General features: G+C 33.7%; 2 protein-coding genes across 3 annotated transcripts; one reads left to right on the top strand and one right to left on the bottom strand.

Moving 5' to 3' along the window:
• Positions 1–980: 980 nt before the first annotated feature.
• Positions 981–10180, top strand: LOC109538024 (oxysterol-binding protein-related protein 2). Of its 2 annotated transcripts, XM_019905060.2 has the most exons (9): positions 981–1195; positions 1445–1543; positions 5525–5742; positions 7113–7371; positions 7420–7614; positions 7670–7889; positions 7955–8071; positions 8134–8351; positions 8593–10180. In XM_019905060.2, exons 2-9 carry the CDS (start codon positions 1518–1520, stop codon positions 8693–8695), a joined length of 1356 nt encoding a protein of 451 aa, XP_019760619.2. In that variant the 5' UTR covers positions 981–1195; positions 1445–1517; the 3' UTR covers positions 8696–10180. The 2 variants fall into 2 exon arrangements, with proteins under 2 accessions (XP_019760619.2, XP_048525328.1); XM_048669371.1 differs by lacking the exon at positions 1445–1543 and having other exon boundaries at positions 982–1195.
• Positions 10181–11961: 1781 nt separating this feature from the next.
• Positions 11962–24004, bottom strand: LOC109538031 (zinc finger protein 629). Its single transcript, XM_019905071.2, has 4 exons — positions 23627–24004; positions 17694–19229; positions 17438–17626; positions 11962–13875 (listed from the first exon to the last, which is right to left on the bottom strand). Exons 2-4 carry the CDS (start codon positions 19178–19180, stop codon positions 12630–12632), a joined length of 2922 nt encoding a protein of 973 aa, XP_019760630.1. The 5' UTR covers positions 19181–19229; positions 23627–24004; the 3' UTR covers positions 11962–12629.
• Positions 24005–25194: the final 1190 nt, after the last annotated feature.

Here is a 25194-nt window from a genome sequence, read left to right as displayed (position 1 = left end):
CTTTATTAGTATCTAATATTTATATCGGACATATCTTTGAACATGCCTGCTTTTACATGTATGTACTTCTAGGCCGCAATCCTAGATGAAGGTTTTTCAATTTTGTTCAAAGCTATTTAACAAACAAAAATAACAATAATTTATCGATTCTACTGGTAGCGAACAGAAAGTACACTATAGGAAAACGTTTTCAACGACGACAAGGAGACATTTAGAAGAAACTCTCAAACCGGTCATTATAATTTACTTAAGTGATTTGTTATGCTAAAAGTTGAACGTTGTATGGTTAATGGACAGTCGTTCAAATTGAACGGTTGAATTTCAGACAACCGTCATCTGAAAAAAACCATGCGGACTGCAGGTTTTTGACCAAAAATTGTGGCAAAACATTATACCAATATTCTGTCATTATTTATCTATTAATACGTATTTTGATAAAACTGCTGAATATTTATACGAAGTTATACGTTTTCTAATAAACACAACTAATACTGATGTTTAAAATGCTTTGTAAAAAGTGGCAAAATAATCACTGTTTCCGGTCGATCAAAACTTTTTGGTCATAGCGTCACAGCAGGGTAGTTCTTTAAAATTAGACCACTGAGAAACAAAACAGTTTGTACTTGTTATTTGGAATCCTTAAATAAACTTGAGCAATTACGCAAAAACGTGCAAAAAGATTCATCCAATTGAAATAATAGATCAGATCTATGATTAGACCAATTCTTCTTTTGTATCTGTAATTTATTTAATTATGTTTTTAAGTCACTTGATATCTCAAAGTAGAAAGCAAATAAGTTTTTCTCCTGCTTATTATGATATATCGTACTAATATGTTATAATCACAGAGCATTATTCTAATTATAAAAAGTTTGCTTTGAATTATATCTGACCCAAAATGCCTGGCCAAGTAATACCTCCAAATATCTCATCGTTTTCAAAAGAATCCAAGGGGAAACTTTCATAAACTACGCAAGCGTGCTGGAGCGGTTAGGCAAGATTTGCCCTATATTCCATCTTGTTTATCCCTTATTGCAACTCTTGATTTTACTGAATGGGGTACAATGTTTAATTAAACCGCGTCAAGTGCATGGAGCCCCTAACATAATTTATCTTTTCGGGGTAAACTTGAGTTAAATTAGTATTGATTACTTCCGTGACCCAGAAGGGTAAGCCGATTGTGTTGTAATCACTGGTAAGTTTTGGAAGTAAAGTTATAAATGGACCCTTTTAATCAATAATATAAGTTTGACGGTTGATATATAAGCATGAACGGTTTGCTGCACAACATCCGTACTGTTGCTTCATTATTGTCGCTTATCGGTACAATAATTCTACTGATTTAGCAATTTAATAACATTAGTTGACTTAATAATGTGTTTCGTGCAGTTGAACTAATATTTCTACATGGGTAAAAATGCACAGTGAGATTTTCTCGTTCTAGATATATAGAGATTTAGTCGAATGCTTATGTACAACTGTAAAGGTTTTTCTGGTCCTGAATATTACTCAGAAGGATGGAACAAAGCAAGAAAGAATATAGGTAAGATTTGCTAATATGTTTTGTTACAACGCCTGTTCCGCTATTGATCACACACTTTCAAACTAGCACGAAAAGAATTAAAATTCATATCATGGTTGTGACTGTAAATTGTAATGAAATAGTTCTCACTCATCTAGACTTAATTTTTTATGTTTCATCTCCAGTCAAATTACAAGCAAATTAAATAAACTCAACGACAGTGAAGGATAATACGTTTAATTAAAATATAATGGTTTATAAAGGTCACTAATTGCATCAACAAATCGGTCAACTAGTTGTGCAATCAAAACACTTACAGGTCAATTACTGATTTACAGTATCAAATCATTAATTGATTCACTTGCTCTAAATTTCAAAATATTTTAAGGTATTCCTAATCAATATTTTATTACACCACATATGGAATGCACTGTTGGGAAAGGGTCCAAACAGGTGCTTAAATTGACGAAAACGACTGCGAATCTCTAAATATATTTAACAGTTGCCTTGACTTAATAAGTATTAACTTATTAGCACTAGTATAAAGTATGTACTAAGTATACAAAACAGAAAATGTTCAAACTTTTGTTCAATGTTGTTGTTTCATTTTAACGTTATATAGAGTTTATATAAATGGATTTCGGGCCAGCCATTTGTAAATTCAATAACTAATGAAGAAACTTTAAGCACCTCTCTCTTCAATTGTTACCGCCGTACTCTACCTAACTTCCCCCATTTTCGATTTACTTACACATTTTCCTACTACCATTGTTCGAGGAAGTATTGAAAATCTTCCTTTCAAAAATGATAACAAAAATATTAATAAACCAAAAGAGATTTTTTATATACAAAATAATTTAAAGCACATGCTAAATCCGTGGGCTGCAGGCCATTTACAATGGCCCTTGCAATGCGAAACTTGAAAGTATTAAAAACACAGATTGATTAACGTTTACGTTTCATTTTGTTTAAGAATACACAGGGTACCCAGAACTGCTACGCAAAAAATTCAGGGAGTGATTCTCAATAAAAAATGAATGTCCACTCAATTTTTTTTGAAATTTTGAAAGTTTCTCCATTGAAAAAGAGCTATTTTAGAGGAAAACATCTTTAAAGAATGTCTGGCAGAGCATCAATGGCAACTAATTTCCATGAAAAGGATCCTTTAACAGAACAGAAATGCTTCAATGAAACGAAATGTTTTAATAAAATCTTTAATAGATAGCTTCATAATAAAATTCCAAATCTTCTTGTATTTCGTCTATGCATAGATTTAGTCTTTTTATGTACCCAACTTCAACCTCTTCTGTTCGTGACCGTCTCTTACAGTCCACGTCAAAGAGTCTCCTTTTAGAAGCTCCAAATTTTATCAATCTTCTGTGGATAATACTAAATGCATTTCTACTAAATAGACTGTGGAATCATTCCCGTCAGATATACTTCACCACACAACGTCTCTCTTCGTACTCGAAAACACCTTCTTGAGGCAAAACTACATTTACAAAAGCTCCTGCCAATGATCCAATTAGATGTAGGTCAATCTAAAACGGACATTCTATTCGAGAATTTTCGATTCCATTTTCAGAGAAAATTATCCGTAAGCGTTTGGTCTGGAATAATTAATAACGAAATTATTGGACCAGAATTTTTTTACCGGAATTTGAACAGTGGACAGGTGAACCGAGCTTTGTTGGAGAATTATTTACCTTCTCCTTCTACTACTTAAGGAAGTTAGTCTGGAAAAAAAGAAGGATATATTTCTTACACACATTTTCTCTGCTAAAAATATCCAAATCTATTGAATCGTGGTCTCATTGATTTGATTACCCTCGCGTTAGTCATCTCGTCGTTTTTAAAATTACTCTATCCTACGTTACTAATACGACTTTGTAATTTGATGTAAAAATTGCAATATCTCCAGAGCCATTGAGAATACAAGAAAAGTGAATAAAACAGATACTTTTTACATGAAGTGTCTCACATTGTTCGTCCGAAACCCTGTTACAGGGTATTCCAAATTTTCTCAAGTGACCGATTTATCAGGTTTGAATGGAACACAAACAATATTAACTCAAGTTCCAGTAATTATTTTTCTACCTCCTATTCCTACAGAGAGGTGGATAGAGAAGTTAATAATTTAGATAGTGGAATATATTTTTAAATAATTAACAGTAGTAGAGTTCTTTTGTGCCGTTGACATAAATGTTTTTCTTTAGATATTCTACAGACTGTAAATTTTGGGCAAATCAACTGAACACACAATTGTACGACATTTGATGTAGGTTCTGCTTGTATGGAATTTACGATAACTTTATCAGTGCCCGTTGCACGATTTGCTACATTTCGTAAACTTACCAGTCTGCTTCACCCGATAATACAGTATTTCAAAAGGGTTTCGATTTGGGTCTGTTAAATCCTTCTCGCTTTTAATGCCTTTCATTGAACGTGAATTTATGACGTGTAAATATCTAACCGAAGTTTACAAAATACCAAAAAATTATAAATGTTAGCACTTTTTGTCACCAACTGTATGTGTCAGTTAGTGATTTGGTGAGTGGGTGAGTGTGAGTCTCAGAAGTAATGTTTAAATGTGTTTCAAATTGAGCGGAGAAGTGCTTTTTGGAGAAAAGGTTGGTGCCGTCAATTTCTATTTGTAAAAGCAATTTTTTTACACTTAAATGCGAAAAACATATGTATCAATAATTAATAGCAACTATTTAATTGAAATTTCTGTAGTCCTCAATTCCCACAAAAAATCTATCGGAGTGAGGTCTAGCGCTCTACGAGGCCACTAGGATTGGATGGGGAAAGCTTTTATCCAAAAATGCACCATCTAGGTCGAAAATCAGATCTTTGTCTGGCCTTAACGGATTTGGAAATAAACACAGCAATCTAGATGTACTTGCCCAGTTAAAAACTGTTGAAAGAAAAAATATCCTCTTGCTTTTCGGGGCACTATTCCACAACAGTTATTTTTTTATATCAATTTTATATCAATATCGACAGTTCTGTCGGTTCACATAACCATTCAAACAAAACGTAGCTTCACCGGAAAAAATATCATGTTTTTTACTAATTTATTATCTAAATTCCACATATTTTGCATGCTTTAAATCTTCAAATCACTCTTGCACTGGGATAACTTTGTAGGGATGATATTTGCGAGTTCGAACTAGTCAGTGAATAGGATATTTCCGCATGTGTAAATTGACCCCAATTTGCAAAACATGGATTTTCTACCAAATAAAGTGGAACGACAAGTTGTGCATTTTCATCTCCAGCGGATCGTCCGGATTTAGGCTAAACTTCTAAATGACCAAATTCTCCGAAATTAGCTTCTATTCTACTCACCGCCTTTTGACATATGAAAGGACGGTCACGGTTAATTTCTTTAAATTATTGAGACACTTCTATTTGGGTATTTTCGCTCGTTCCGTTAACTTGACTATTTCGATAACTGCAGAAAACAGAAGCAGTGAAATTTTGACATGTCAAAACGAATGAATCTATTGCTTTTATGCGATTTTACCCAACTACAATGATTTCTGCTACTACCTGGAAGCTACTGCTTTTACGAAAAAGCAAATCTATATTATGGTAAATTTAATCACATATATCTCAGATTTCGTATGAGACCAAACAACAATTTAAAATAAGTATTGGGTTTATGAACTTTAAATAGTTTATTATTAGATATGCCTGTGGGTCATTGCCATGTCCAAATCAGTACTTAAATAACAAAGTGAGCAGTTTATAATATTTATTGCAAATATTATCAATTCTTCAATATTTAAAAGGTGATCATCAGAAATGCTTAAAAGAAATATCAGTCAAGTAAAAAGTGTTTTGTGTGTGTCGCATTTAGAGTTGAATTCACTAATTTTACAAGAATATCGTGATTTGGATAATTTTTTTAACAGCTAAAAAGACGAATTAATATATACCGCTAATTTGCACAAATATCGTGTTTAATAAAATACCTAACTATATTTATTATTTTAGACTTGTATTGCCAGTGCCTATGTTTCACAGTGACTATAACATCTGGGCAGTGTTAAAAAATTGTATTGGAAAGGAATTAAGCAAAATAACCATGCCGGTAGTATTCAATGAACCGCTCAGCTTTTTGCAAAGAATGGCTGAGTATATGGAATATGCTCATTTGCTTAGAATCGCCGCTCAACAAGAAGACCCTATTGAAAGACTACAATATGTTATTGGTAAATGACACTTTCAATCATTAAGTTAGAAATTTAGTTTTTTTGTGCTTTTCCTTCGAATATATGTGCGTGTCATCATGCTTCTAGGCCAGAAATTAGATGTTTTTGGTTGTAATTGCGAACATTTGAAGATTAAATAAGAAGTTAAGTTTTGCATGTAAAACTCAATTGTTTACACATACTTGCAAAAGTAAAACAGTAGAAAAAAGTGGATGATGCCATAAATCCTGTTTTTGTAAGCTCCGGTGGAATACGTTTGCTTAAATGAGGCAAACAGCATGAAAATTCGTTTGGTTGAACACAAACGCATGTGCCCATTCGGTGTCTGACTCGGTTCCCGCGTTTTCAGAAACGATTGTGTTTGAACGGAGTCGCCTTTGGGTGGTAACAGAAAGCGAAACAACACGAAAACCATTTTATTTTTATTTCTTGAGTGACGCTGGTGGGAAAACATGATATAAAAACAACCTACAAGTCCGCAACTAAGATTTGAGATCCTCTAAGGTCGCTTATAGATAAACGCCTTTACTTACAAACGCAGGAGTCTACCGAAAGCATGCTCTTGTAGAAGCGTAGACAAAAAGACGAGATGAGTCCAGAAAAATGTCCTCATCAAAGAAACAAGCAACATAAAATTTGCGGAAGCAGCCCTGACTAATAAGAGAATACCATAATGATACATCCATTGGCACACTAACCACTTCAGAAAAGAAAGAATAATGGGATTATCAACAATACAGGCACAATAACTGACTTCCCTTAAAAGAAAACCTGAGGATGATTTTCTGAAGAGCCACAGAGAGTCGCGACTGTGTGGCAGCTTGCGAAACGTTATGAAGAAATTCGCTTCCACAACAGTCTGAAAGCACGAAAACTTACTAGTTGCCATAATCTGAAAATGCAACTGTTTAAATAATCCCATCTTTGATTCGACGAATACCGATGAGGGAATTCTTAAATATAACATGTTTGTAGGGCAACGGAGCTTTGAATAAACGTTTTAAAACATAATTTTAAAGACCCCGAGCCTTATCGAATAGACTTTAATTACATCATTTTATTACCCACATGACTTTAAAAGAAATGAACAGGCTATTGACTTAAACCAGAACTGGGGGCGAGCAATTTTCTGTATTCATTTACCTTGTTTACCTTTTAGTTGATATAAAAATTAGCCCATCAGATTTTCTACTAAACTTGTTACTTTTGTAATCACGTCATTTGATAAACTGAGTATTACAAAACTGTGGTTCGCTGGTATGTTGCTGTTTGAAACCATTAACATACACATTTTCTCAACGTTAATAATAAGGATATTTTTCTCAAAGTAAAGAACTTAACTGCTAAAAATTGCAATTTCCATTTGATAGGGTTTGCGGTCAGTGCTCTTGCTTCAAACTGGGAGCGTCTGGGAAAGCCCTTCAATCCCTTACTTGGTGAAACCTATGAGCTGGAAAGAGAGGATTTCAAAATAATTTGTGAACAAGTAAGCCATCATCCACCAGTATCAGCATTTCATGCTGAAAGCGATGACTGGGTGTTCCACGGATCTGTCCATCCTAAGTTAAAGTTTTGGGGCAAAAGTGTGGAAATTCAACCTAAAGGAACCGTTACTGTAGAGTTTCCGAAGTAAGTCATAACTAACTCAAATATCCGATGTTGAAAATGGGCGTTTAGGTTGAAAGAAGCATATACTTGGAACAACGTCACATGCTGTGTCCATAATATCATTATGGGTAAAATGTGGATGGAACAATGCGGAAATATGGAAATAGTGAGCAACTCTGGTTATAAGGCGAATCTCACATTTAAGCAAGCCCGGGGAAGTTCTAAAAACCTGCATAGAATTGAAGGCCACATTTCCGATAAATTGTACGAATATTACAAATAATTATATTCTGTTATGTTACAACTATGTGGTTTTAAGAAAGCAAAAGCTCTTTTACGTTTATGGAAAATGGACTGAATTGATTAAATGCACCGAATATGCCAGATACGAAGAATTTATTAAAGAAAGCTCCAGCAAATGTGGCGAAGCTAGAAGTAAAAGCCCAAATGATTCGCCTTCGCACACTTCCAGGAAAATGCTACAAAAATTTAACAGTCTAAAGGTCTCAACATTTAGGTCTCAAAATTCCACTCAAGAGGTAAAAGTTTAAATAATTATATTGATCATGTATATAAAAATAATATAACTGAAATAAAACCTTAGCCAAATGATGTCGATGATCCAGAAGACCTTCCGAAAGGTGATTCCGATGTGCTTCCGGATATTCCAAATTCGAAAACGATCTGGAAAGTAAATCCCAGGCCACCACAAAGCGGTGATGTAAGTAATTACAAAAACCAACTTTTAAGTAAATATATTATCACTAATTGAGGTTTCATCAGTACTATCAGTTTACAATGTTTGCAATGGCTCTTAATGAATTGGAACCCGGGATGGAGAACATTCTCTGCCCAACCGACTCTAGACTTCGACCTGATATTAAGAAACTGGAACAAGGAGATATTGACGGAGCCGCAATAGAAAAAACTAGACTGGAAGAGAAGCAAAGAGATGCCAATAAACAGAGGAAGAGTAAACATGCTGTTCAGTGGACGCCAAGGTAATCAATTTATTTATAACTAATTTATCTAAATGTGTATGTTGAAATGAAAAATGCAAACATGAGAAAGTTTCCGTTGACTTATGTAATAATTGGTAAACCAGATACTTGCAGTAAAAGTTGAATAGGTGAATATAATGGTTTATGGAAGATTGCAACCATTCTCACTCAAGTTTAATAAGCTTTTGAAATCCGGCACATCTGAATAACAGCAGTGTTTCAGGCTTGTGATTCGTTTCAGATGGTTTGTTCAACAAATTAATCCTTATACTCAGCAGGAAGATTGGATTTCGAATGGCAACTATTGGAAAAGACAATATACGAATGACCTGGACATTTTCTAGAGTTCCAGATTAAAGAAGATGTACCTTAAGTGTTTTGGACAACTTCATAGAGCCTCTAGACAAAATCTGTAGTATTGTGTATTGTGTATTTAGAATGAGGCATTTTAGGAAAGCTGCAAAATAACTTCCTAACAATATGTATACATATGAAGAATTATTTTTTACAAATTTTTTGTAATTTAGACAAACTCATGTTATTTTGTATACTTCGTATACTGTATCTGCAATAGTAAAACTGGTTGATTTCTTATAAAATAGACAACATTAGATTTTCAAAGCTATTTAAAAAAACAAATCTACGTATTGTCAATTAATGGGGTTTTGAAATGTGTACTTTGTGGACCTACTGCTTCAGTGCCAACGTAGTCAAGAATAGGCGAATGGAAGCTTTTATAACTTCCAGTTGAACTAAGTATTAATAGCGTAGAAAGATGATCGGAAAGTTTTAACTAAATTTAGTCATGTTACGAAATATTTGAAGTTCTAATATATATTATGTTTATAACAGCAAATGGATGCAACTTCTGCAAGTTGAATAATAATTTCCCAACATCATCCACCGTGCTTATTTTTAATATTAAGTACAAAATTCCACTATAAATATATTTTTTTATTATTTAAAAATGATCTGTAATGTAAATTGTGATCTTTCAAACAAAAGTCGTATGTAGAGTATAAAAAAAGTCTTAATTTAATTTACAGGTCGGTGTGAAAGACCGAAATCCTTATTTTTTGACGAAACACCGTAACTGGTTTAACAAAACTTGGTTGCACTGTTGTGTTGGTGTTAATAAATCGATGTAATTTATTTGCAACCAACCTGAATATTAGGCAAGAAATCGAAGTTAAAGCTCACAGAGGGTATTTAAAAGAATCTCAAGAAAGTCAACTTCTACTGAAACTAAGTATTTTTTATAGAATTTAGAGAATGTTAATTTTGGTGGATTTCGGAATTTGATGCCGACAAATATATGAGTCAGGCTTTGTTACCTATGATTCAATGTAAATAATTGTTCAAAGCTAAAAGAGTATTTATTGACATGCATAGTCAAATGCGTGCATTGGTTACTACTTTTAGTAGCAATTAGTGTTTTTAAAGAGCGTCACTGTATATTTTTTGAGTAAGGAAAATCTTTCCGACTAATATATCGGTTGCTATTAAATTAACTAAATATAAGTACATATTAGCTGAATAGAAATGTTGTGACTGCTATTCACAAAGAGAAGTTACATAAAATCAAGTTTATAAAACTGTAAAATCCAGAAATCTTTTCTTCCCATAGATTTTATTCGCAATAGTACCTTCACATAATTTTTAATCATACCAATCGACATAGACTTCATTTGGGGCCTATTAAGGCGCAGCGTCGCTGGAGTTCATATTGCTTATGATTTATAATTTATTTCAAATTAGATTATTTAGAATATCAGATTTTCTGCTCTAATTTTATGGTTACAAATAAATTTTACTTAAGTAGAGAGAAATTCCAAATGTTTGTTTTCAGTAGCTAGTTTTAATCTTGACACACTTCTACACATGCGAGGGGCTTCCGAATTTATTATATATATTATTTACGCTGGTGATACAGCTTGTTCATGAGAAAGGATGTATTTCAACCACGTACTCTGCGTCCGAAACTAACATATACAGGGTGTTCGGAAACGATGCGATCAACACTTTAGTTAGTTCTAATGAGTATGACAAGTTCCGACATCCCTTTTTAAATCTCAATAATATCGGATCCACACGGCATTAAAGTTCGATTTTTGAAATTTTTAGAGACTACAATGCAAATATCTACGAACCAAAAAAAAATAGGTTATTAAAGGTATAACAAGGGTGAGTTCTTAACCTTAGCATTAAGGTTAAATCTCAACAATCGGACAATAATGCAACAGGTCCTGAGTAATAAGTGTACGAAATTTTCAAATAATTTAATAGCCAACAAAAAACAATGTTATTAAAAATAAAATTTTCTAAAGTTGTCCTGTGAACCCGTTATTAACAAAATTTCGGAAAAGTGTTTTAGGCGCTTGCTGATTTGCACACTGATTTTTGCGCTGTAAAACTACCTTGTTAAGCGGTAATTCCTAAGCTTATATATACACGTAAGTATCGTTCTCATCATATGAGCCAATTCAAAAGCCCCTCAAAAGGTATTACTCATTAAGCAATTAATGTTTCTATTTGTGCTCTATGCGGATAGATGGAATGGAACTCGCGTGGACTCCTAAGCAGCCGCCTCATAGATTTTGATGGGTCTGATCATGATAGTCACGATAAGTGTTAGCGTCCGTCACCGCGAGGTGTATATTGAGATTTTCCTTTCATTGAAAGACAGAGAACATTAGACATTTTTCTACACTCTCCATTACTTTATAATGACCATAATACTCAACAGCATTCCACCACTGATGCTGCAAAACGACTTTCTTTCAGAAAATATATCAACCATTCTATGCAAAAGACCTTCCTGACAATCATGGTTCAAAGGAAGTTAACTCCTTTCTGAGGCCAAATTGCTTCATGTTCCCTCAAAACTTCTTCCATACTTTCTAGGTTAGTACTTCCATACTTCTACGATAAGGCGCATACTGACATACGAAGCTTCTGTTTCGTGTTGAGTTCATGATAGAACGATTCTGTTACTTCAAAGAATCCAAAACAGGTTTATCAGAATACGGGAGATGCATGAATTTACAGGGTGGCGTATGTAGGCGATTACATAGACAGTATATTTGGAAAACTCTTGCTTAGCAAAGAGCGAGGTTCAGTTGTAATTTAAGGCATGCGAGATTGAATGAAGACCACATGGTTCCCTGTGTAACCGGCTTCTAATATGATGAGGAATTGAACAATAGTTGATATGGTCCAACCCACGAACAAATACTCTCGTGCAGGTGCAAGACATAATCGTGTCTCGTAAATCGAGTGTTTATAGTACCATTTGTATAATTAATATGGTAATATATCCATAAATACTCTATTATATATATAAAATACCTAAATGTATATCTATCCGTTAAAGAAAAAACTAAAGACACTTCACATTTATTCGCATATATTTTTAATAAATACATAAACATATACATATTAATGATAGTCAAAGAAATTGATAACAAAACAAACGAACAACATTTATATCTCTAGTTGCCTAAAAAAAATATTCATTGCAATATTTAGCTTACTTGCATTACAGAGATAATAAGAATTTTCATTTTGATTAGTTAAAAAATAACAACAAAGTTTAAGGAAACAACATAAATTAATAACAAAATAGTATTCAAATATATTATGATATAACAAAAGGTATTGCACAGAATAACTTAACTGCATCATATCTACTATTATATTCGTACGTTTTTATAAAAATGTCAGTATCTTTTCTGCCACCGAAAATTTAATTGAGTTTTTAATATGTTACATTAATAAAATATATTCTAAATTTTCGGTAACAGTACCACTATACAGAGCTCTATTCAAAAATGTTTGGAAGGTCACTTTTTGATCGAATATTAGCTTCGTAATATTTATGTATAAAAAACCTTACCCGAGTTTGTAAACGTATTCCGCTAGCTTCATCAAGACTTGTGGTTATGAATGAAACGAATAAAGTTGGATAGATGACAGCCCCTAATTTTACCAGTAATTGCACAATGTAATATACAAAATTAAATCAGACGATTTTAAAGCATGTCAGGTATAACGTTTCTATGATGAACATTAGGTACTTGATACGTGCAAACAAATAACGATTTTGTACATTTGAAAAGACTTACTACTATATACAAGCTCTTTGAAATATATAAAAAGCTGATTAATACATTGGAGAGTTTTACAAAATACACAATAAAAAAGTAAAAGAGAAAAGGTTTTGTGCACAAGAAAAATATTTCTAGTTAATTGAAACCTAGTTAAACTAAAATTGGAAAACTAATTCGGCTGAAAAGTTGGTATGATAATGGGCATATGACTATTGACGTTATTCTGAATAAACGAATGGTCAAAAAATGACATCCCAAGCTTATGGGCATTTGACAGATTAGCTTCAGGTACAGCAACATTATGAGTATTAAAAAAATTGGTGAAAGAGTTAATGTCCGCTGCAGAAACGTTCTCTAAGGAAACATGAGTGGCCTCTTTAATTTGGGGTAACGCAACTGTTAAATTGCTGATAACATTAATTTTATTACCATGAGGTAACGGAAGAGGCAATGGCTGATTTTGTTCTGTATGAATTCTACTGGAATGTAATATGGTTTGGTATCGATGTTTGAAAGTCATGTTGCAATGTTCACAGGAAAATCTTTTGGTTGAGTGTTTCCAGTAATGATGTAATGCTAATGAAGTTCTGGTGTGATAGCGGCTAATTCCTGAATATCTGCAAATTTTACAGGTTAAACCTCTTTTAGTTACAAGTTGTGCCATGTATTTATCTACAAGCTTGCTGACGCCGGTCGAGGCCTCAGATGATAAATATCCTTTCCATTTTCTAAGTTTACCATTCAAGTGTCTCAAAACTTCCACTTCATCCGAATCCCAATACGGAATCACTACCTTCTTCGGCTTACTTTGTTTTCTGCTTCTTTTACAAATATTTAAAGGAGTGGGTAATACGACTGGCTTAGCTGTCAAGTTGGTATGAATTGCCATATGTGATATTATACTACTTTGATTTTCAAATGAAGCATCACATAACTTACAGCAATATTTTCTATAAGGATCAACATTTTCCTTCGTATCCTCACTTTTAGCGGGAGATGCGGTAACGTGGCGATGCGTATACTGATGGGTCTCCAATGATAAATCGTCTTCAAACTCGCATCCGCACGTGTGGCAGACGAACAAGGGAAGTTCTGTTTCTTCTCCTCCTATTTCTTCTTCTGCTTCCGGGTGGCTTAATTCCACACCTCCCGCCTCAAGAAAATCCGACTGGATTCTATGCGTTAAATTTACCCTGCTAGTCATATTTTCCGCTGTACTACTCCGCGGTTGAGACTCAGATTCTGGATCTGATCCATCGCTTGCTTCCATATAGCTAAACAACCGCGCAGCACCATGCTGTTTTGGTAACTGACATTTCCATGATTTCACTTCATTTTGGAGAAATCGATTATGTTGCAGTATCTGAGCTGCTGCAGCCGTCAGGTCCGCATTTTTAATGATACTCTGGGCAGAACTATTAACAAAAAAAATTACATTTTCAAGTGATGTTTATTAAATCATTATGACTGTTAATAGAACTCCATACAGCTATTAAGAAGAATGAACTGCATCAAATTTATTACTTTTTCCACCAATAGGGACAAGGTGTCCACAATTTTTATGTTCTAGTTCTTAAATTATTTAATACTAAACACTGAATTTTCGAACATGCATTGCAATCCTTAACTGTTTAGGGCTACAACAGAATACTTGAATCTGAAGGTGTATACAAGCATATGTATATATAGCTTGTTTTAAATTATTTTTGCAAGTGAGCGCGAAATTTTAAGTCACCCGAACGATACTTACAGTTCAGTTAAAGTTAGTCAAAGATTTGAGATAATTATCCAATAAATAATTGTCTGTATTCAATATCGGAGTTGTTCAATGATAAAAGCATAATAAAGAGTTCCAAAATCGTAACAATACTGACAAAAATACAAAAGAGATCATCATAACAACACAATTGCGGAATTTGCAAAAAAGAGCTGAGCGACATTTTGATAGATAGTCTTAAAAAGTGTTCGACTGAATAACTGCAGCTCCAAGAATTAAGTGAAGAATCCGACATTAGTGAGGAAAATGATACCGACGCAAAAGCGAATGTGAAATCGATAAACAAATGATGGTTTTAAATGAAATGAAAAGTAAAAAAGTTTTACCATTAAAAAGAAAATTGAAATAAAAAAAATCCTAAAGAAAATTCATGTATAAAAATTCAAGGGTGCTTTCGTTAAAATACACTATTAAATTTAGAAACTAACGTAAAGAAATATCTAAAATATTTGTTATAATCCAACCCAGACAGACTGATTTAAAACAAAAACGAAAAGTGCTTTTGAAAAAAATTATACCCAAATACAATTATCGTAAGATAATGCGCTTTTACTTGGAGGTTATAAATCATTTCATTTTTCAAAAATATGCATTCATACATTAAAAGAAACATTAACCCTTTTAAGGCAATAAAAACTTTTTTCTCACAGATTTTGCAGGAATGATGCATTACATTGGTGAATTACGAGAATCATTAAACAAGTTATGACACTTTAGAGCCGTTTCAGCAAATTCCCTCGCTTTCGAAAATTTGATTTTGGAAAAAGATTGGTTTCTCTTCAATAGGTAATAAATTAAAATATGTTTAAATTAAATCAGGGATTACTATAAATTGTAAGTTTTGAAACTATTTAAAATGCAATATTATATAATATATAGACCGACAATATCTAAACGTCATATTTTACTATTTTTTGAAACTGCCAAATATTAATACTTCAGTTGTATGCAAAATAATTTTCCAATAATTACATATCTACAGGCAAAGAAGCCAAAATATGATTATTAGAAATTTGACGGATTATTTCCATAGACAATTATCATGAATTAATAAAATCCAATGTGAAACAAGCTCTATCGTCGATAGCAAAATTCCGAAGTGTGAATTTATATCTGTTAATAAGAAATTAAATACGAAAATGAAAATTATTAAAGCAAATCAATTGAGAGCGAATTTTTAAAGTGGCGTGACCACTCAAGATTTGTTTCCTGTTCATTTCTAAAAGCGTTTTTACAATTATTTAGAAAACTCACAAAGCGCAGAACATTTTTTGGAAAATTGATTCAGAAACGTTAATAAAATTAAATACTGCTTTCTGTCAGCTTGTTGGGGAATGTATTTTGAAATGCTCGGACGCACACCAAACAATATTAAACCTGATATAATTTTGAACTCAGTGGCTCTTCAACATTGGGGTAAAACCAGATGATTGCCACCACACCAAAGCCAAAATAATGATAACGCTTTCTTTTCTTTGTAATTCTGATCAAGGGGCTTAAAACTACTAAAACTGTACAGTGAATAATGTGATGATTTTTAACCATTTTATGATCCAAGTGTACATGGACACCTGGATGTTCACGTACACATCCAAATTTTAAAAGTGTCTCCTTGAAAAGACGTACCTATTTAAATTTCGTCATTCTTGAAATAATTTCATGACAACATTAGGTACGTATTCATTTGATAAGAAATTCACGCAATATTTGCGGTGAATAATACCATTTCTGTTCTCTGATTCACAGTGCACGACATCGCATACTATCCATCGCGTCTCCTATTGAAATGTTAATCATAGATTAAAACTATTTAATCAACACTTTGCGTTCCACCATAATTTTAACCACGATTATGGACACTTAATCAGTGATTAACTTAATCGCCTAAAATGGCGGGTTATTGACGATAATCACGATTAGTGTAGTATTATAACCTCAAACAATTTTAAGTAAACACATGTTGGATTTGTTTTATGGCGATGTTTTACCACCATCTGCTGAGGATAGTGACATTCAGGTTGTTAGAAGACCCCAAATATTTAATCCGCGAGTCAATTATTTTGAAATCATGGACACCTTGAGTTTTTTGTGCTATTTTGCTTATCGAAAAACACTGTCCAAACATTACTGCTGGAAATAGAAATAGACCTGCAACATACTACAGAAAGTTATGATAAATGATTAATAGTAAAATTGCCACATTTTCATTAAATGGATTTTTTAGAAACAACACTATTCAACCCGTGACACAACTTTTACTTATGTTGAGGCATTATGCAACTGGATCGCATCTTATTGCTACTGGAGACTTTTTTGGAGTAACCAAAACTAGTCCGCATCGAATTGTACATCGAGTAACTGCTACAATAGCTCGAAATGACATTAAACTCCCATTTACAAAAAGGGAAATAAGTTCAGACAAGTAATTTTTTATGCATTAGCTCGTTTTTCCACACTTATTTCAGTGTTGGATTGTACTCATATTAAAGTACAATCCCTTGGGGGAGAAAACGCAAACGTATTTCGTAATAGAAGGATATTTCTCTATCAATGTTCAAACGACATGTGATTACTATTTTGAGGGAAAATGATTTCAGTTGATCTGTCAATCTGTTGTTTGAACCAATCAGAACCGTAGATTCAAAGGAAATACGATCTTACCCGATGAGACTCATAATTATCTAACCGGAGTTAAAATGTTTGTTGTGGACCGCATGACACATGATTAAAGTGGTGATCAAAAAATGATTGTGATTCGTTAATCAAGAATTTAATCACTCTTGGTGAAACCGGGCCTTAGTATAGTAAATTTGATTAGTGAAATTATTCATACGACACCCTTCGATCACCTGCGAGGATCCTGAAAAGTTCGATGCTTTCAGCTGGCACACTTAGTACGTGCACGGCGTTTATTTCGTTGTGATTTCAGTTTGTGGTCTTAGTAGGTCGCTATACTGTTCGGATCGGGATATTTTAATTTCAAAGTAACGAGGATGGGGATATTTTAAATTTTTCAGTGGAATCGTTTAATTTACGCTACAATAAAGTATTTGCCACTGCCAATTGAGTAAGATGGTGCGCCCCAAATTATTAAGTCGCGTACCACCATTGTTTATGGTACATTCTCAACGCTGTATGAAGTCGATCAGCTTCAGTTTTTATCTATTGCAAAAAACTAAGAACCTCAATTGAGGGGTTACCTGCATGTTGTTGTACTGCTATTAGTATTGTTGGCACCATTTGTTGAAGTCACAGTTGCAATGGGTGTCGACGAGCCGCTGTTAAATCCATTAGATCTTAGTATGTTGCTGGTGGCACCAATTGCAATATTACTAGAAGATGATCCGGAAGACATCCCGGATAATGCTCTGTTCCGTGACTCCAATGGGCTAAAATAAAATCGCCATATTTACAATGACAACCCTTAAAGTATATAGAAATGAATGAAAAACTTACTGTTGTTCTTGTTGATGGGCTGTCAACTGTGTCGAATCATCAGCTAAGAAGTTGCATTTAGCACAAACTCTTTTATTGTGAACTTTCAAAACATGTGTTGCCAGCCGTTCTGATCTGGCAGCCTTATAATCACACAAACCGCACACAAATGGCTTCAGATGCGTATTCATGTGTCTTTTAAGACACCAATTGTCTACTCCAGACCAAGAGCAGTAGCAACAAGTGAACCGTTTTTCGCCTTTTTTCTTACTGCTTTTCGAGGTCAACGTTGTTGGTTTGCTCAAGGTTTTCACGTCTGACTGACGAATACCGGGAACTGAAGACGAACTCCTGGTCATTCCGTTGTATCCAGGTATGCTCAAAGAGCTAATTGTCGATAAAGTGCTTATAGCATCTGGTTGAACCACTGTTGAATTGGAGTTGTATTTCTGGTAATAACTCATGCCTGATGCGTTTTTGGGAGGATGTCTTCGAATTCTGTTCAAGTCATATGGATGATCGCGGTGCATCCTTAGAAAATGTTTTTTTACATGATCCGCCCTGTTGAACTGTTTCTGACATACGTAGCACTGAAAAGGCTTTTCTTCTCTATGAATATTTTCATGTCTGGTGAACAAATCTCGTCGATCTGTCGCATAAGGGCAGTAAGTGCAACTGTACCTTTTATTTGAAGCCACGTTGGTATCTGTGCTATTCCCTAAAGTATTGGTACTTGACTGGGTTAAATTTGCTTGGATATTGCTTGGCGATGTCATGTTTTGAAATTCGTCTGTGGTTACTGTCTGATTAATCATGCTAGTGGAGGTGGATTTAGACGTCACCCCAGTGTCCAGTTTGTTCTTTAATCTCTGCAGGTATTTAATTATTTCTTGAAGAACTGGATTATCCTTGGTTAATACATCACACGACTCATCTATATTAATATTGTGTTGTCGTCCTAAGTGTATTCTTACACATCTTGCCCATGCGCTCTCATACGAGCACTGTGGGCAGTGGAAAGCTCTTAAATTTGAGTGTGTTCCTAACCAATGCTCTGCCACTCTATTTAAGTAGCCAACCGATTCACAATCTGAGCACCTAAAAAGCTTTTGTGAAGGGTTGTAGGTTGCCACTTTGGACTGCGTCCACTGCAAAGGTTCTTCGCTGTTAACCCACTTATCTTCCAGTTGTGGAGATGCAGCTAAAGCCAATCCCATAGTCGCTTTGTGGGTAGGAAATGTGGTGTTTAAAATCCCACTTGCAGGAAAGCCATTCTGCATCAGAGCAGCTAACCCAAAAGCGGTTAGATGTTCTTCAGGTTTGAGTATTGGACCATCAACTTCGTAATCAATTGGCGTCAATCCTCGATCAGTGCCGGAAGAAGGTATTCGTTCGGTCGTTGACAAATCCGGAAGTCCATCTTCACCATACAATTTTCGGGTAATCTCTTTAAACATATCCTCGTAACAATCAATTGCGCTGCCAGGCACTGGCATTGCAACTTCCATGGTGACTGCTGCTCTTATTCAATAGTGCGTCCAGCAGCCAAAATGTTGGCTAAAAATAGCTAACATTAGATGTGTTATAGTATATTGACTCAGTAGGATGGAAATTCAGCTACTATATGCACTTTATCGGAAATGGAAATGGACTTAATGGGGATATCGAACAATACACATGAGTCGAAGTTGGTCAGATGCGGAAAACTTTGGGCATTAATAGACTAATTACATTCATAATTAACAGCTTTACTATAAAGAGTAATACTAGTTTGCAATCGTCGAAAACCGTTTGACTTTTGTCGACTCAGAGAAGAGACAAGATGAGTGGAATGACTGGTGCATAAAATTGCCATTTTTAAAACTAAATATTGCATATTTCAGGCACAAGGATGAGTTTTTAAATCTTACAACCGCTTCTTTGTATTTGTACAAGATTTTGTTAATTTCGTGGAACGTTAAAATGGGGTAGAAATTATAGTCAGGTTTTAGACTTTGCTACATGTATCTATTAACTCTGCAGTCGACATAGTTTATAGTTTTATTTTCATACGCGGTACTAGTCTGTTTTGCCAATTGCCGTTTGTCTTGTTTAGCTTTAAGCTTTAACTATTTCATCTGATTAAAGCTTTTCCAAACAAAAAATTGAACATCCTTTGCCCATTTTGATTATTTTCTTAACATAATATAATAATGAGAAAAAAAGAAACTTAATGTAATTATAATATATCTATTTATAATCTGTGTTTTACTGAAATTGTTAATACTTAATGTCAAAGTATTTGCTTTTAAATAAATGGATTCTAGACAACATTTTTTTGTAGCAAAATAAATAGTTATTTGCGTCTTTAGTGTCAATGTTTTCAGTTGCAGTGGAAACTGCAATTAAAGACGATATTTACCATCAAGTAATTTTTTCAATCATATGACTCGAGAAATGTTTTGGTAACCATTCTCTATTAAAATCTAAATGTGGATATATATACATCCGTATATTTTTGATAATTCTTTTTAAGTTTCTTCCATAGTTCACTAGAATAATACTGCTTTATTAAACAATAGTTTGATATAATTGGTAATTCGTTCATTGTACACAAGTAGAAAATTTCTATTTTTTATGGTTATTCTTTGTTCTCTATCAGATGAGAAATCCAATGCCAGTACATACATACTAACTGTACTGTACTGTACATAATACAGTACAGACATTCAAAGAAAAGCTTTTGCTTTTCTTCAGTTGAAAAGCACTAAAATAATGTAAAGTTAAAAGAATTTTTTTCCATCAACAAATGCTTTAGAGTAAAGATTCAGTTACTATGATCTACATCTACAAACCTGATGTTGCCAGTGTTGAAAGTTAAATATTAACAATGCTATTTTATCAATTTTATGGTTGGTCCGATATTAATCGTCTAGGGTATGATATTAATCGTGTAATCTTTAAAAGGTTAATTTATATTCAAACGGAAAATATTTACGAGCCGGTATCGCTGACATTATATTTATTAGTTAAATATGAAATGCCCAGATAAATCTTTCGAATTGTCTAAAAACAATATAATCTCCTTCACTGTTGAATATACCATTCCAAGCGCAGTTGTATATTATAAAGCCGAAAAAAATGTTTTAAATTCTTGAAAAGGTGGTTCTAATAATTAAATTGTTTAAAATTGCATCTTAATCCGAATATTAATTACTTAAGTATTGTAAATCAGAACACAATCAAACGTTGACTCAAATCGAAAAGACGCATAATGTTTGTCATTTAAAAGCGCTAAATGGAACGGTACTAAATATATTTTCGCGTGCGTAAATTAATGTAATTCTGACAAATTAAACCTTTTACAATTTTGTAATAAATTGCTTTTTAATACTAATTTATCAAAAACAAATACTGGGAACGCATTTTAAAGTCAACACTTTCAGGAAATAAAACTATATAGCTTTACAAAATTGTAAAGTCTAATAGCGCCTGATTCATTACTTTAGCTATAAAATATGCTGACGGAATGATGAATTATCCAAGTTTCTAAATTTCGTCAAGGTCGTATTTGGCAAAAAGCCATTAATAAAGTGAAGATAATTTTTATAACTTATAAGTAGTTGGAAAGTTTTGATTTGTTTTATTTATTAATATTTGAATAGAATACTATTTGTTCTGCAACGCTTTATTTTATTATAAACTTTATCACGTGCCCAGAATATCCAGCAACTTAGTATAAGTCACGTCCCAGCATAATAAATAAAATGTAGAAAAGCGGAAGTGATACTTTTAACCGATATCAAATTATAAGGCACTTAAATTCGTTTCAGCCGGTTTCAAATTTGCCTTTTAAAAATGGAAATTCAATAAAAATTATGAATAAGCTTTTCATTATCGGCTTCCACGCTTTAATAAGCGTCGTGTAATTGTAAGCCAATAATTAACTTAAAATTGACTATGCAAATTTCTCATTTTTTATGAGATTGATTTCTATGTTCAATTCGAACACGTATTAAAAGCATTTATGGGGCAATATGGTGTAATTAGTGGACGGTCCGTTTAGTCGGTCCAAAAAAATAATTTTGTGAATATGGTTGCAGGACGTTTTTTTACAATCCTAGTGAAATTAGCGGAATAACGGGTGAAATTCATGGGAACGAAAAATGAAACATGATTAGCGTGGTTGTAATAGTCTTTTCTCTTGGTAGATTTCTCTTGGTAAATTATGCAACAACGACTTCATAACTTGACTATATTTTTACGTACTATTATTTTTAGACAATTTGCTTTTAGTCAGCTTTTAAAAAACTGGAAGCGAATAAAACTTAAAAAGCAATCATCCTTTCATTTAGGCCTAGAAGTTTATATGTTGTAAGCCATACAAAAAGATTTAATATTTAGAAACCGACAGAGAGCCGATTAGGTCGATAGCCCTTTTGGATAACAAATAAAGATGACTACTACTACCACAAGGTGATTAAAAGTTTGCGTCATTCCTTTTAAGGGGTTATAAGGAGGGACTCACTTGAAGAGTACGAGAAAAAACTGTAAATTATTTTCCCAACATTTATAGAAGATGATAACAGTTGAAAATCGAATAGGATTATTTTGAAATAGTCCCGTGTATGATTGGCACTCTTTTGGAATAATTATAATACGTATAATAAATTATAAAAAAATTTTATCTTAAAAAATGATTCTACTACAATCAGGTAGTTACAGGTAGTAGCGTTTGTCAAGAATAAGAAGCATTTGTCAAATTGTGATTTAGTTTGAAGCTTAATTGTAAATAGATCATTGATCCATATCTTTTTATATTGACATTCGATTACTACCCTGGTCAGCCTAACCTATTAACATCACTTTTGAAAACACATTGTTGCCGTCCTTCTCATCTAGTTTTTTGCAAATATCTCAGTTTTGATAAGAGTTAATTTGTTTGTACTATTTTTCCCGTACTCCCTAATCACCGTGATGTATCGACATCACCCCCGGATTTTTGCCAATAAATAAGTTTACATTTGTTATATCTCAATTACTTAGAAGTTTTTTAAAACGTCAAGTTACTTACAGTTTGTGACGATAACCAATGGATTACCTTTTTGGTCACGTAGTTTATTTTTAAAATATTAGCGCTTTTTATCTGCAAACATTTCAACGAAATGTTGGTATTTGCTTGCGCTGTTAAACTAATAATATTACCGATGCATGCAAGCAGCCCATTAGCGCACACCGCTAATTTCAGCTTTTATAAAAAAGTATAAATACTATTTCCATGTATTGCCATAAATGGAAAAAGTGCTTTGAAAGCGATAATAATTGAAGAGCGCATTTTCAGATGGACACCAAAATTAACTATTATCGACAAATCGAAGAAACACTGGATGAATTTTTGACTAGCGTTGTAAAAACAGCTTTTAGTCATAGAAAGTTTCTGGAGACAGTTTTATTCTGACGCCACCTAGCGGTCATCATGATAAATTATTTTTCCTAGGCCATTTTCCAAAAGAACTTTTTGAATGAAACCTAATACGAGTACTTTCTTACATGTGGCAGAGAATTATTCTTGGTTGGCCCCCTTGTAAATCTGCAACGATTGTTTTGTAGTGGACATTTATTTTGACCCCGGACTAAGGAAGTTTGTTGACTACAGCGCAGAATCCCGCTTATGACCATCACAACATCGTTAGTAAATATTTTCAACAGAAATATTTAGATACAATATGGTTATAAACATTAATATTTAATTTGTAAATTATTATGTCAGCACATCTAGGGAAGTCTAAAAGTACTGCTAGTGAGACTAAATTATTAAGATATCAGGAGACACGCATTATAATGTTTATTCATGTGAAATTAACAATTTTACAGGGTCGTCGAATATGTGAAGGTCACGAAACGCATACATAACTGGGACTTATTGCGAAGAATTTGTAATAGGGGTAGATAAGGAGTTATCAATCTGTACTTACGAGTAAAATGTGATTCACAACAGAAAACAACTCATTCCACCCCGGACTATCGTCCGCCCTTGCATTCCGACGGGGAACGAGCTGTAGCAACGGTATCGTATTGCTAATTCACTCAGCAAGGGTAAAGCATTTTGAATACCTAGTTTAGTAACTTCAACGATGCACTATAAGTAATTTGAACATTTAGTTACTGAAAACATTTGATTAGGGCATCAATTAAGGAAAATCGATATTGTTAGATGCGTGAAAGATGCGTTTGGGGGTGTATGCAGGGCCGTGTGGCCCTGTACAGGATCGTTGCGTTGTCTGACCCACCCAATACTGCGGCACCCGTTGCCCGCGACCCGACGGGGTGGCTTCCACCCTCACTCCCACCCCAACCCCGCGTCGCCTGCTTGCCGCCCTGCAGCCATCCCCGGTGCGGTGGCGCGGCTTCTTCTGCACATACAGAGGCGTAGAGGGTGGATGGCGCCCCAACATCAATCCCTAGCCTTTTATAGGGGTTAGCCTATTCTAATCGTGCTTTCTCCCGAATATCTGGATTAGACAACAGCGTAAATTTAAGGGTGCCTAATTGATTCCTAACAAAACTATGCCAACTAGTTGACAAATTATTAAACAGTTACTAGTTAACGTTTCATACATACATACCACATAATATAATAAAATGTGATGTTTATAAGGATTAGAGGGTGGAGTATTTAGAATGTCGATACAAAGATCACAAGATACACGATGGAGATTATTTACTTCCATAACGGAGTGGGCAAATTGTCAGAGATGTTTTCACTTCAACTTAAAGCTCATTGTTCAGAAACAAAGGTGGATAAAACGAAAAGTTTGCCTCAATTACATGAATATGACGCCACGAAATTCTTTCGATTTAATAAAACTAAAGCGTTTTGTTTAATTTTACATTTTTTGCTCATAGTTCTCTTTCTTTAATGCTCAGATGCATGTTAACAAGCCTGTGGTCTATGAAAGTATTTCACTTTAATGTATGATTAATATTCTGTTATAAAATTATTTTATTGTTTTATCAATGTGAAATGTATTGGAATCATTTTGAGATCCCCTGAAGTAAACAATAGAATACCTATCGAAACAAGAAGGAAACATTTCTAAATTATTTTCATTTACTAATTGAGATTAGAGACTAGGAGCTCCTTTATTGCTAGCTTAAGATCAACAATTTTTTCGAAGATTTTGAAAATAGAAATCCTTCTATTTACAAAATAAGCAATCATTAATACCTCATAATAAAATACGTGAGGAGATGTTCTCCATCTAAGGGCAGACTAATTGTTCATGGACAGCAGTTAACGAGGCGATTACCTTTAACAAGCTAAATTTTCGCCAATAGTCGAAAACCCTTGGTGGTGTGGCCAAATAAGTAGGAAAAAGAATGTTTCTGCAAGCAACTTTCAGGTAGGAAACAATATTATGAATCATAACGATTAAATTGGTTTCAGTTTTATTATTTATGTTATAATTTTGTTTAATCTATTGTAGCAATAAATATCCTTATTTTTCTATGGGTTTTTTGTCGTTTTCTAATACCACTCTGA

This window comes from Dendroctonus ponderosae, unplaced genomic scaffold (genome assembly GCF_020466585.1).
Source record: "Dendroctonus ponderosae isolate FM_Combo_2020 unplaced genomic scaffold, Dpon_F_20191213v2 Dpon_F_20191213_1, whole genome shotgun sequence".
NCBI classification, from domain to species: domain Eukaryota; kingdom Metazoa; phylum Arthropoda; class Insecta; order Coleoptera; family Curculionidae; genus Dendroctonus; species Dendroctonus ponderosae.
This window is presented reverse-complemented; position numbering and strand designations above follow the sequence as displayed.

What these genes read in the sequence shown, in the direction of transcription:
- LOC109538024 (XM_019905060.2), top strand. Translation starts at nt 1,518, where the DNA reads ATGGAACAAAGCAAGAAAGAATATAG. An exon ending in GGCCACATTTCCGATAAATT is followed by an intron (nt 7,615 to 7,669) that starts GTACGAATATTA and finishes TGTGGTTTTAAG; the next exon opens with AAAGCAAAAGCTCTTTTACG. An exon ending in GGCCACCACAAAGCGGTGAT is followed by an intron (nt 8,072 to 8,133) that starts GTAAGTAATTAC and finishes AGGTTTCATCAG; the next exon opens with TACTATCAGTTTACAATGTT.
- LOC109538031 (XM_019905071.2), bottom strand. Translation starts at nt 19,180, where the DNA reads ATGGAAGTTGCAATGCCAGTGCCTGGCAGCGCAATTGATTGTTACGAG. An exon ending in GCCCATCAACAAGAACAACA is followed by an intron (nt 17,627 to 17,693) that starts GTAAGTTTTTCA and finishes ATTTTATTTTAG; the next exon opens with CCCATTGGAGTCACGGAACA. An exon ending in AGCAGTACAACAACATGCAG is followed by an intron (nt 13,876 to 17,437) that starts GTAACCCCTCAA and finishes TTTTGTTAATAG; the next exon opens with TTCTGCCCAGAGTATCATTA.